Below are 13,604 nucleotides of genomic sequence, written 5' to 3'. Positions count from 1 at the left end.
TTGTTGTTATATACCTGGATGACTGAGAAAACAAACTTTGTGTTTTTAAAAAAATATGTTGTTCAAAAAGTGAATATGACATATTATAATAATGGGGTTCAGATCAGTACAACAAAAATATACAAACATTTTTTAAAAACTTGACAGAAAAATGATAAAAAAATAAATTTTGACTTAAAATATCTAAAATATGAGAAAAAAGAGCCACATAAGAATAAAAAAAAAACATGGTGTTCAAAATACTAAAGAAATAAAATATATATTTTTAAATAGTTTAACTTTTAATTTCTACAAAAGTTAATTTTATAAATTTTTTATTTAATATAATTAATGCCAAGTATTCCAAATATATAATAAAAAGGTAAAAAAACATCAAATTAAAAATATAAAAGTTCTGCGTTAATATTTATTAAACATTAACCTTTACTTAGAAAAGTTTTTAAGTTATAAAAGTTTCCAAAACTATTATTTTCTATTTTTATTTATACTTTTTTCATTTTTCATATAATAAAACAAAATTTATTTCTAAATAGTTGTAAACTAGTTTAAATTCCATATTTATTTGTTCATTTAATGTCCAGATTTATTCCCACTGGAATCGCTGTTGGATTTCTGTTTGTTTCACTTATTTATTTATTTATTTTTGCACTCTGTGTTTCTCGTCAGGAAAGTTTTCGGGGACTTACGTGTCGCAGGAAACAGCTGCTGATGGACAGCGGCGAGTGGGCGCACGCCTCCAGCTCCTTCAAGAAGTACTGGCTGTGGAAGTCCCACAGTTTCTCCACGTTGCCGAAGATGATGCTCCGCTTCCCGCGCAGGTCCTGAGGCAGGTCCAGGCGCTCCATCTCGGGGAAGTAGTGCTCGATGATGTAGCTGAGGGAGCGGACGTACTCCCTCTCTGTGGAAATCATTTCATCCATGATGTGCCGAACTTTACTGCTGAACAGAAACACGTGAACGTGGAGTCAGCCTGATGAGGTTTATATTGTGGAGCAACTCGTTTCACCATATTTCTGTTTGGTGGGTCTGGTTCGCGTCCTCACCTGCTCTGCTTCTTTCCCTCCCCCTCGCTGCACCTGGTGTACGTCCTGGAGGGAGTGGACATGCTGCGGCTGCGGCCCAACGCAGGACTCGTCACGTCAGGCCTCTGCAGCTTCTTCTCTGCGGACACGTTATTGGCCACCTCCAGACCCTTGATGTAGACCCCCGTGTAGCCGTGAACGTGGCTGACGTCCAAGTGGCCGCCGTCCCTCGGGGTCAGCTCGTAGCTCACGGTCTTCTTCATGATCTTCTTCATGGGCTGCTTGCGGAGCCGCGTGGTTTTGGAGTAGACGGGCTCTGAGTGGCAGGAGATGGAGTCCACGGTGCCGTCGCTGTCCGTGTCGTCGTACGTGGACGAGCTCTGGCCCAGTTTGCTTCCACTGTAGGGGGGGAAAGGGAAGTCTGATGACACGGAGCTGGACGGGCTCCTGGGGAACGGTCCAGCTGAGAGATTCTTTCCATCCTCAAAGGTCAGCGCTGGTATGACCTCAGGTAAACGCACACATCCATTAGCTCCGCCATGTTCTGGGGCACCAGCATGTCGCTCTACGCTCTTCAAAGAATCTGCTGCATCAGCAGAGGCCAAACTCTGGGGTGATGTCGTGACTCGAGCTAAAGTCTCCTCCAGCTGCTGCTTGGTCTGCTGACATTTGTGCCACACGGAGGTCCACTGCTGCAGCTGCCGAGGACTCTCCAGGGACAGAACCATGTCATTGAGTGTGCTGAAGTTGTCCACGGAGAACTTAGACGCCTCGGCGCAGTAATCTTGCAGGATTTGCACCACAGAGGGTGAAACTCTCTCATCTGAGCTGTCCAGAGTCAGCTGACTGAAGTATTCCTGACAGTGGTCTGTCCACTGGTTTGCCTAAAGACGTGAAAACAATTTAAAACTTTTCTTATTTATTTAGTTTTCAGGAAGACATTAATATGTTAGGAAAGAAAATGTAGACAGAAACGGATAACAAATGTTTTTAATGCTAGTTCTGATTTGTTCAAGTTGGGTTCTGTGGAAACATTATGAACAAATAACATCTTACCTGCTCTAGATAGTTCTTTGAACAACTTCATTTAGTTAAAAAAAAAAACTCTGACAAGCTAACTGCTAGTCTGACAAACAGCAACAGTTCATTCAGGAGCAAACTATGTTTTGCTAGATGTAGCTCATAGAACCATCTACATCAGGTAAGATATTGATTGTTTATAGCCTTTCTAACTCCAAAATATATAATTTCTCTCCTTAATTTGAGTGAAAGCAAATTATTCTAGTATTGTTTTATGATTTGTCACATACCGAGTCGTAGAACTCAAACAGGTTTGTCAGGATCTCCAGTTTAGCCTTCCTCTCCTCCACTCTGCTCAAGATCGAGCCCAGATGTTGTTTAAAGTCCAGCAGAACCAAATCTGGAACAGACTCTGGGGACTCTTTCACAAGCTGCAGTCCGAGCCTCTGCTGGTGCTGTCAGGGGAAAAAAAGCAAACAGTCTCTTCCTAAAGTCGCACATCAATGGTCGACCGAATATAAAAATACACTAAAGCATTTTTTACCACCGACTCCTCCAGAAACTGGTTCAAATTCTCCTTCATCTCCTTAATTTTGCCCAAAGACAGATTTATTGTTTCTAGAGGAATGAGCTGCTTCTCTCCTGCTGCACTAAACCAGCGTTTTATCTATAGAGAAAGAGAGAGAAGTTGTTTATTTAGTCAATATTTGTGATCCACGCTGGCAAAATGAATCGGAATGAGAGAAGGCTGAAAAAATAAGTGAAAATGTTGATTTTTTTTTATATATATATATATGTATATATATTTGAGATTAGAGGAAAATATAGTTATAGCTAATATTCTATGTCCAAATCAAAGCTTTCTAACAAGTAAGTCTTCAGATAATCCTTTGTCTTCTAACCTTTTTGATTTTCTTTGAATCTGACTATTTTTCTCTGCTGGGAAATCCCTTCGTATAATGTCTGGCATCATTCTGAAGCTTGGACGTTCCCCATTTTAAATATAGGGCTGAAATTCCTGAAGGCGTCATTCAAGTTTTCAAACTGGCACAGTCGTAAGCAGAGCTAGCTTGTTAGCCGGCCAGTGATTTCAACAAACTATATCATTTTGAAGCTTTTAAGATGCGGAGAATTTGAAAAGAATAACTCAAGACTGAAATAGTCCTCACTGTCAATCATCTTGCCAGCACGACTCACATTTTAAGATTGAGAATGTGAAGTACAGGTGATGTGATCAGGGTGCATGTTGGGTTTTGCAGTCACCTGTTGCGTTTGCTCCTCAAACTTCTGCACCTGCAGCTGACTCTCCAGCTCCTTCTGGGACTTGTTGGATAAGATCACAAGTTTGTGAACCTCCTCGTCGACTTGGTTGTACAAAGTGCTCAGCTTCTCGACAGCGTCCCTGAAAATAATCCAATCTTGTGTCAGTCTGAATATTAAATAAACAACTTTTCTTCACATGTCTCTGTGCCGTTTGTCCAAACGTACCTGTAGCTTTCATTATCGCACGCTTCTTCCTTCCTGATGCGGGCGAGAACAGTTCCTCCTTCGAGGCGCAGTCTGTTCAGGCAGGTATCGTCTAGAACGCTCTTCATGAGATGCCTCTGCTGTTCCAACACCTCAGACACCTCCTGATTTAAAACATGGTGGCAAATGAATGTCACTGTTCAAGTTCAAGAATCTTTATTATCCCCAAGGGTCAATTTGTTTCACAGTCAGTACACTAAACATCCATATTAGACATTAGGTCATTAAAATAACAGCAATCGTCACTGTTCGCTGAGAAACCTGATCGCTACAGGGATGAATGAGTTTTTCAGTCTGTTCGTTCTACATCTGGGCTGCAGATACTTGCATCCAGAAGGAAGCAACCTGAACTCATCATGGAGTCGATGATCAGGATCTGCCAGAATCAGCCTGGCCTTGTTCACTGATCTCGTCTAGTGTAGGTCAGTGAGGTTCTGTAGGGCTATGCCAGCAGTTTTACTGCACATCCTGAATATCCCCGAGAGTTTGTTCCTGTTTTTGCAAAACAGGAACTCTGGATCAAAGCAAGACCTGTTTATATGACGTACAGTCTGTTAGACATATGACAAATTTTGTGCTTATTTGCAGGAGAGTAGTTTTATTTTGAAAGAGATTACCATAAGATATTTATATATTTCATTGTTCTAAAGTATTTTAATGTGTAATCCCAATTATGAAGAATGATGCAAGACATCTTGGCACCTTTTTCAAATATATGTTTTAGGCTGCACATTTTTAAAAAGCCCGTGCAAAAAATTTTTAAAAATAAAATGAAACCCTGCATGTTAAGATAACTGGTAAATCTATAGAGATATTTTTACAGTTTCTAATGCACATGCTTCAAGTCAGTATTTTGCAATGCATTGTGGTCTAAATAGATTCATGTCTACTACAGGTTCTTTAATCAATATTTAATTGCTGTTTGCGTACAGTTGTTACTATCACTGACTGTGGTCTCTATATCCGATGACAAATTACTAGAAATTACTCTTAAGTTTGAGGTTTCATCTTTGCATTCACTTTTATCAACGGTTGGTGTGGATCTGCTTAAGTCTAAAATCTAAACATTGTACATTGAAGACATATTGCTATCATACAGTACATATACCACAAAAACTAATTTATAAATATATGTATATTAAAAAGCTCAATCAAAATCATGTTTAAAAGACCATAACACCAAGTTGAACGCCAAACATGATTACCATAAATATCTGTATTTGATCATGTGGTGCACATTAGTAATTGTGGTTGTTTGTCTCGTTTGTCTCTGTCTCTGTGATGGACTTGCAACCTGTCCAGGGTGTCCCTCGCCTCTCACACAGTGACTGCTGGTGACAGGCATCAACTCCCCATGACCCGGAAAGAAGAAAATGGATGGATGGAATAAAAATAAATAAATTTAGGAAAATTTTGCAAAAGGATGCCAATGACCATGTGCGTTTGTTTACCTACAGAAACAGCCGAAGTGACTGAAATCAGGTCAACAGCAGCAAGTTGTAAAGATACCGACAATTTTTAAAGACGTTTTGCAAAAAGCTGCATGTTTGTATGCAAAGCTCTGTCTTTGGATGATCCACTGACTGTTGTACTCGTTTATCCTCTGTTCTTTACATATTATCAGAAACATCTTCGAGACTCGACAACTGGTTTTACCATATATTTTTACCTACAGACCAGACAGCCTTGAGTAGGGCAGTCACTTGTCTTCCATGTGGTTTGAGGCAGATTCAGTATTGTGCTTTGTTTACACTGAGTGCAAATCCACATTTCCAAAAATTTTTATCAATAGATTCTGAAAACTACCAGAAAAAAACTCTTTCAAACTGCACCATTTGATATAGTTCAGGTTAACCTTGTTTAATGTTTGATTTCATACAATAAGAGATAACTACCGGTAGTCATCTCCAAAATCAGGTACCATTCTGGATCTTAGGATGTTAATTTGAGTGTGTTTTATACAATAATTGTGTAGATAGGTTGTGTTAGAAAAGCTTTTTTTCCAACTCCTACATGTGTCCAGTTTACCACTGTTTTTGTCTGTCCAAACAGGTCTCACTTGTAAATGAGTCTTTGAGGCTCAATGTGATTTATCTTTTTAAATAAAGGTTGAATGAATGAATGAATTTTAGTGCAAATAAGGATCAGTAAAATGAACAACATCATTTTATAAGCATTGTAATATTTACATGTGCTTTATCGGCACAGAAAGTTGATTAAAGCATCATTTTTACATGATGTAATCTATTTTATAACACAATGTTATCAGTATTTCTTGATCTTGTTTCCACAATTGACATGGAAGCCACAACAAAATAAATACCAGAGTGGATTATCACCTAAGTGGAAGGCAGAAAAGAAGATTGAGACAGGTGTTAAAGCAGGGCGGCGTACCTGTCGGCTTACCTCTGAGGTCTTGAGGCTGCTGCTGGCACTCAGCATGCTGATGGACTCCTGAAGGAAGTTGATGGCAGCGCTGCAGCTGCTAGCAAATGATTCAACTTTCTGCAAAGAAAATAAAAAGGAGCGATATAGACAGAGAGGGATTATTAACGTCAGCAGTCAAAACAAAGCTATTGCCACATGGGAAACTGATCCTGTTTCGACAAGCTCAAGGATTCCTTTTTTCTGTAACTGTATTCAGCTTTAGAAAAACAGCAATTACAACGGATTTCTATTTTTTATGTCATTTTTTTGCCCACATTGACAAAACTTGCGATTTAACCAGAAGCATAAGCGTTGCAACAATTATCTGTGTAAAGGACATGTCCCCCCCCCAACCCACACCTCTAAAAAATATTAAAACACCACCCCCCCCCCCCCCCCCACACACACACACACACACACACACCAAGCGCTGTTCCTATTTCTTTGTGAATGAATCCATTCCACTTGATTAATAGGAGAACACTCAAACCACTAAAAGTCCACTCCGGGTTTTCCTGGTTACCTACAACAACTCCTCATTACATGCAGTGTTTCCCCGAGGTCATCTGCCTTGGCAGGGCGCTCATGGGGGGAGGAGGTGGAGACACCTTTGTTTTGCGCGCTAGCTTAGCGCCAGTTAGTGCTGGCAGTTGTTGACCGAGATGGCAGGTTAGTTTGCGTGAGAGAAGCAGAGTGCTACATCTGTAGCATCTTAGCTAATGCATCTGTATTGCGTGCTGCTAGCTTAGCGCTATGTTAGTTCTGGCAATTTTCAACGCCGGGGCGGGGTGGCTAGGATGTTTGAGAGAGGCGGAGCGTGCTCTGTTCACACAAGGAGAGCTGTTGGTCAGGTTTGTGCCGTGCTCTCTAAAATAGTTATTGAATCAAGTCTTTACATATGTAAGTAAACATAGAAGTTTAACAACCTGTTAAAATACACCAGAATGCAGAAAATGGCATCTACTTTATTCCAAATTTTCTGGGGGAGGACCCCGAGATCCACCCCCACACGCACACCAGTATGTCCCCCCACACATTACAAATGCTTCTGATGCCAATGACCAGAAGAACAAACTATCAGAATGCCGTCTCCATCCTTGTAAAGCCGACTGAACAAATGTATTAAACATGAATGTAGCATTCTGTGAAAGATTTGGAGGGACAAAGGAAGCAGATCTCACATGACAAAATAAATTTTTAAATAAAAAACTTATGTAATCTGTTAACGGTCAGAGCAAGTGTTGTTGACTCTCAGCTACTACCATGTCAAATTTTAATTAAACATTAATAAAACTGATTGAGTTTTAGCCGCGCCTGTGTTTTCTAAAGGTGATTATTTATGGAGGCTTTTTTTAAATTAAGTTGACTTCAAAAGGTAATGAGTTGTAGATGTCCTTCAACAATTACTTTATGAGATATTTATTTTTTATTTAACTTACTTATCCTTTATTCAACCAAGCAAATCCCATTGAGATCATAGATAACTTTTCATGGTCCTTCTGGGCCTGAAGGCAGCCTAAGAATTTGGACTGTGGGAGGAAACCAGAGTACCCAGAGAAAGCCCACACAAACAAAAGAGGAACATGTAAACTCCACACAGAGAGATCCCAAACCCAACCCATGATCAGCTAATGGTTTATGATATATTTTACTAACAATCAGACATGCACATGCGCATATATAAATAAGCAATTAAGTTTTCGTCCGCTGCCAAAAGGCGATAACGACGACAACATTTTTGTTAATCAAACCTGTCTGAAGCCGATCCAGTGCTCGTGGTCATAATGGAAGGTGCCGTCTAGGTCTCGGGTCAGCTGGGTTTGGTCGATGTGCTTTAGCAGGGCTTTCAGGGATGAGAGTGTCTCAGTCTGTGCCAAGAAAAAGAAAAGATTAAGCAAACACCGAGATTCCATCAAAATGTTCTGCTCGTCTCATCTCAACAGAAACTTTAAAGGATAAGCCCTGCTTGTACCCAACCTCGACCATCAGACTGTGTTACAAAACATTAGACACCACCTTTAGACACACGTGTGGCATGGAGGCTGCACAGCTGCAGAAAGAAAAGCTTTGCAGAGAGTGGTGAAGGCTGCACAGAAGACTGTTGGAGTCAGTCTCCCCACCATCACAGACATCTACACCTCCAGATGCAGGAAGAGGGCCACCTGCATCATGAAGGACCCCACTCACCCAGCACACACATTTTTTGCCCCGCTCCCCTCAGGAAGGAGGTTAAGGAGCATTAAGTGTAGAACCACTAGACTGAATAACAGCTTCTACCCTGAGGCTGTTAGACTCATGAATCTCTAACCAGAATAATCATTGTGAAAAAAATCACATCATGTTGCTGCTGATCTGTTTCAATGTTGCTGCTGATCTGTTTCATGTTGATGTGTTCATGCGTGCTCATCTGCTCACACAGACTCATGTTCATGTTTGTGCTGATGTTCGACGTAATGTTTTTATGCTATTAGTGCTTAGTGTGTATTCAGTGTATGTTTTTCTTAGTTCCTATCTTATTACTGTTTTCCTTATACATTTTATTGTTGGATGTAACTGGGACCCTGTGTACATAATTTAGCTCCATCACATGTACCACATGTGGTGCAAATGGCAATAAAGAATCTCTGACTCTGACTAGATGAACAAAAATTTACTAACCGGCTCATTTAATTTGAAATCTTGCTAAGAGACATTTTACCTGCACGTTAAGGTCTCTGTCAAGTTTGGCCGACCCATCTTTGTCCACCAGGAACAGAACTGAATAAAGTGCATCGGGTAATAAGGTCTGAGAAAAAAAACAAGCACAAACAACTTTACACTTCATTCAAAAACAATAAATTAAACTCAGCAAAGTTCTCTGACACCAACAACTAAAAACGGCCATTTAGGGACATCATTACAGAACCCTTAAAAAAGATCCCAACCATACTATGATGATGTGTATCTGATTCTAGCCAACCAGCTCCCAGCTGGTGGTTAAAAACAGTCAAGTAAAGACAGGCTTGTCAATGAGGGCCCTGAGGCCAGACATAAAAAAAAAAGTCTTGGCACTGCAGGCACTGTAAGTTTAAGGTGTGCCTCTACAAAAACACCAACCGCACACTGTCTGAGGAGCAGAACAATAGCAAACATGAAAGGAATGACATAATATCATGACTCTGGGTGAGAGACGTAGCATTACAGCGTTAGAGGACAGCAGAGACTTTAGCGAGGTTGAAAAAGCTTTAGGGCGTGTTGGAGGGTAATTACATATTTTCCACTGTGGGCTCACCTGAAATTCAAACAGGGATGACAACAGAGCTGGGACAGCCTGCTGCTGCTTTCTGCTGTCTATTACGACAGCGAGGCCTTGATCACGCCTTTCTTTCCTAAAACCAGAGCGTTACAGTTATTGTCCTGTTTTTGTCAAAACACCTGGCTGCATGCGAAACCACAGAAACGACTATTCTTAGGAAGAAAACCACCAAACATACGAGTGTCTCGTGACTTTTTAAGCTGGTTTAAAGGGATTTTGTGTGCAAGTAAAAGATGCTTGATTTGCATCAAAGGCATCCACACTTGGTATTTATTTTCACAGGAACGCTGTTTGTTTGGAGTTGTAAAAAGTCGTGTCAACCTTCATGTCTTTTTATTTTACTTCCAAGGAGTCCGATTCTCATGTAATCTATCGAAGTGGTCATGAAAAATAGTTTTTCATGCTATAAATTTTTTCAAAGTATTTAAATTTTTTTGTACTTTGGCCACATATATCCATGTTTTCAGTCCTATTTTAAAGTTTATTTGTTAGACCACTTAACTCTCACCGTGAATCATTCAGGCACAAGAAGCTCCTAAACTCACGAGGTGAACTTGTGTTTTTGCTGACACATAGCTAACAACCTAGCAAAAAATAGGTTTTTATTACTGTTGATAGATTTTTATTACTAGAAATTTGTCACAAATACACAAGTTTTTTTTTCTCCCTCTGTTTATTAGCAAGTAGTCATTGACCTGTTTACAGTTACTAATGCACATGCAGTATCAGTATTTTGCATTACATTGCATAACCCTACGTAGCTTAATGCATACGGTACTTCCATTTCTTTAACATTTAATCAAATTTTATTTGTCGTTTGTGTATATTTGTTACTATCACTGACTATGGCCACCTTACCAATGAAACATTATTAACAAATATTAAAGTTTGATGCGTTCACCTTTATCAGTGGTTGGCATGGATCCACACTTTGAACAGCGTTCATCTGTTTCAGCTGCTCTGCAGTTCTGACGCCTGGCAGCATTGCATGTTTAGAACATTCACAATATAAAATAACAAACCTAATTTATAGACACGTTTGTATTTAAGTTACAATAAAAAGTATAAAGGACCAAACGAATGGAGGTGAGCACTGAACATGATTACCAGAAAAAGCTATGGAACTATTTGAGCATGTGCTGCCCATTAGTCACTGTAAAGTCATTTAGCAAGTCAGTCAGCTACCTTGGTTGTAATTTGTTAGCTAGTAACTTTGTTACTACCATATTTTTTGCTGTATAAGTCGCGTTTTTTTGCATAATTTGCATGCCCTGCAACTTATACCCCGAAGCGACAAATTTATGGATTTTTCCACTTTATTAGACATATTTGGACAGATGCGACTTATAGGGCGGTGGGACGTGTACGGTGGAAAATACGGTAGTATTCTGTCACAAAGACACATTGTTCCTGTTTGTGAGCTAGTTGCCATTATCAAGTTACTAGATAGCTACTTGTAATTTGTTAGTGACTATTATTTTACTTTATATCTTTCACAAAGACAAAATTTGTTTCCTTAGTTTGTTTGTTAGTTATGATTTGAAAACTACTAAGTTAGCTTAGCTACCTTGGCTAGCTAGTAATGTTTAATTAGCAGTCTGTCACACTGTTTGTAGCTTAATCTGCAAAATTAATAAATACATAAATAAAAACTGTTAAATAAAATAAAAAACAAAGATAACTTGGTTTGATACATAATATTATTTGCACCCACAAGATGATTCACAGGGAGTTATTTGATGAAAATTTGACAATCAGTTGATGAATCTGGGTCTTTCCTGGTCTGGATTTATTTTATTTTTGGACACTTCGCCACAAATAACATGCTGCTGTAATGACAGCTAGACAAAAATATAAAAACAATAAAGTAAGTGAAAAAGCAGCCAAAATGCTACAAAAAATTAAATAAATAAAGTCCTTATGAAAGAGTGGAGATCTATTAATCAAGATCACTTTCAAAGAAAACAAAAATGTTGGGTTTATAGAAATAAAATATAAGAAACTGAGCGCAGGTTTAAAATATTTGCACAGTATTGTGAATATAACCAAAAAAGTTTTGTTATAGCTCATTTCTTTATTTATCTGCAAGTTTAAAATTTCAAGAAAAACACATTGATACGTTTAACAAGGTCCAATTGTCAACTCTATTAATATAGTTCAGTACAGTAGTGTAATGACAGGTGTAAAGTTGTCCATTATTAGTTAAATTGTGCCTTTTTTACTCTTGTGTTGAATAACAGTGATTAAACATGTGAGCCTCACCGCAGGGTTGAGTGGTAGTAGCCCAGTAAACAGGTCAGGTTGTTGACTGTGCACGCCTCACCTGCCCACACCTGAGCTCGTGTGCACACCTGCAGCACTGCCCTCCCACCACGATCTCTGTTTCCTGTTAGGGAGAAGGTAGAAAGGGGGAAAATGATACCTCAGGCCGACAAAACCAAAATCACTGAAGCGTGGTCGTAGCAGCGTTATCGTGTATTATCAAAAAGATTTGGCTGATTAGTAGAGAGCCGACTGAAACAGGTGTCCTTACCTGGCAGGACCACAGCCCCTGATGTGAGCAGCTCTTGGTTGATTTCTGAAATCGTTTTGGGGAAGGACGAATTATAATCCCAGGAAAAGCTGTGGTTGGAAGTTGGGCTCATTTCATTCACAATTTTGGGACTGTGCGACTCTTCGCTGCTCGTTTTGTGCCGTCTGCTCTCAACGCTGATACAGTCATCACGCTGTCCTGTAGAGATAAACAACCCATGAGCCTGACAGATACACTAATCATGTTCACCCCTGTTCAAAACCAAAGTTCACTCAACAAAAATAGGAACTTTGCTTTCACCGGTCGGTACTTTCTTACCTAGTGGGACTAAAGCAAGTGTTAATTTGTGGTGAGATAGTTGTTTTTTATTAGCGGGTTCACGCTGAGTCGTCAAGGAGTCCAGATGTTCAGTTCTTCTGAGTCACAGCTGCCTCTGGTGTTATTAGGACTACTATTTTTTCACCTCCTCCTTTTCAGCAAAGCGAAGCCCGGAGGCTCGTTTTGCAAGAATGATGTGTTTGACAGTCACAAGTGGTAGCACAGTTTACAGCTTTAATCCTGTTCCAAAAGCAGCAAATAATCTGAAACGGTCTAAACGAACACAGATTAATGTGGACTGGGGTTTTGTCCAGTTAAATAGGAAATTACATGTTTTTTTTTGTTGTTGTTGTTTTTTTCCAAAAAGGGAAATAAAAATTATTACCAATATTTAGACTTGCAACTGTAAATAGGTGAGAAAAGTGTTTTCAGTGAAATGACTATAACATAAAATGAGTAGTTTATTGTTTTAAGGTACGTAACTACTTTTTTTTTTTTTCATTTAGCCTTTATTTATCCAGGTTAGTCTCATTGAGCCACGAGAACTCATTTTCAAGAGAGACCTGTTTTTTAGGGAGCACATGGTGGGGGTTAAGGGCCTTGCTCATGGGCCCAGAGTGGGGCGAATGAGGGTGGGGGCAAGTGTGAGTGTTTCACCTACCCCACCCACAATTTTGATGTTGTCAGGGCCGGGGCGTGAATCGGCAATCTTCGGATCACAAGCCCACCTCTCTAACCTCTGCGCCACCACTCCCACTACTTACTACTTACTTTATGTCACTGTATAAATGAAAATGGATGTGAAATAAGAAAAAACGCACCAACTATTTGCGATCAACATGATCAACTTGTAAATGCTCATCCTAAAATCTGAACTCTGTGAACATGTGGGTTACGTCACGTGCGCTGCAGTATGGCCACACTGACCGGAGCTCCACTTCGACTCACTCTTTCTTGGTTCCTGTTGTTTTTGTTTTAACTTTTTTTGCGCTTACACTGCACACTCACGCTACGGGTATGACCGCAACACACTTTTGGGGTTTTGTGTGTCAATGCCTTGCCATCCTGCCTTCATGGATCAGTTCCCGGCCCCATCCAGCCTCGGGCTCAGGCTCCGGCCTGTCGTGGCGGCAGTCTCCATGATCCTCCATCTGCCTGCACAGACCAAACTCTACGAAACAGTTTGTTTCCGTGGGGAAAACCTTGGATGTTCTCTGTCTGCCAGACCCAATTCTGGAGTGCAATCGTCCGTTGTCACGGCCATTATGCTGCTAACGGGACCGCACTGCTAACTAGACCACGCCACTAACAGAACCATACTGCTAACAGTGCCATGCTGCTAAAAGAACCTTACTGCTAACAGTACCATGCTGTTAAAAGAACCTCACTGCTAACAGTACCATGCTGCTAACAATACCATGCTGCTAAAAGAACCTCACTGCTAACAGTACCATGCTGCTAA

The 13,604-nt window shown here is 40.1% G+C and overlaps 1 protein-coding gene across 1 annotated transcript in view; it reads right to left on the bottom strand.

The window, feature by feature from the left end:
• Positions 1-13,604, bottom strand: part of zgc:158766 (uncharacterized protein LOC100009641 homolog) — a 34,129-nt gene that overhangs the window by 12,212 nt on the left and 8,313 nt on the right. The window contains exons 4-15 of the mRNA XM_037676994.1: positions 11,825-12,022; positions 11,554-11,677; positions 9,268-9,364; positions 8,695-8,781; positions 7,748-7,864; positions 5,976-6,074; positions 3,531-3,673; positions 3,306-3,444; positions 2,587-2,709; positions 2,333-2,497; positions 1,044-1,906; positions 687-939 (exon numbers count right to left, since the gene is read on the bottom strand). Coding sequence (XP_037532922.1) covers positions 687-939; positions 1,044-1,906; positions 2,333-2,497; positions 2,587-2,709; positions 3,306-3,444; positions 3,531-3,673; positions 5,976-6,074; positions 7,748-7,864; positions 8,695-8,781; positions 9,268-9,364; positions 11,554-11,677; positions 11,825-12,022 — 2,408 coding nt within the window. The remainder of the gene's footprint in view (positions 1-686; positions 940-1,043; positions 1,907-2,332; positions 2,498-2,586; positions 2,710-3,305; positions 3,445-3,530; positions 3,674-5,975; positions 6,075-7,747; positions 7,865-8,694; positions 8,782-9,267; positions 9,365-11,553; positions 11,678-11,824; positions 12,023-13,604) is intronic.

This window comes from Nematolebias whitei, chromosome 5 (genome assembly GCF_014905685.2).
Source record: "Nematolebias whitei isolate Nwh7 chromosome 5, NemWhi1, whole genome shotgun sequence".
In the NCBI taxonomy this organism is placed as follows: domain Eukaryota; kingdom Metazoa; phylum Chordata; class Actinopteri; order Cyprinodontiformes; family Rivulidae; genus Nematolebias; species Nematolebias whitei.
Note: the sequence above shows the minus strand (reverse complement) of the source record. Positions and strands in the feature narration are given on the sequence as shown.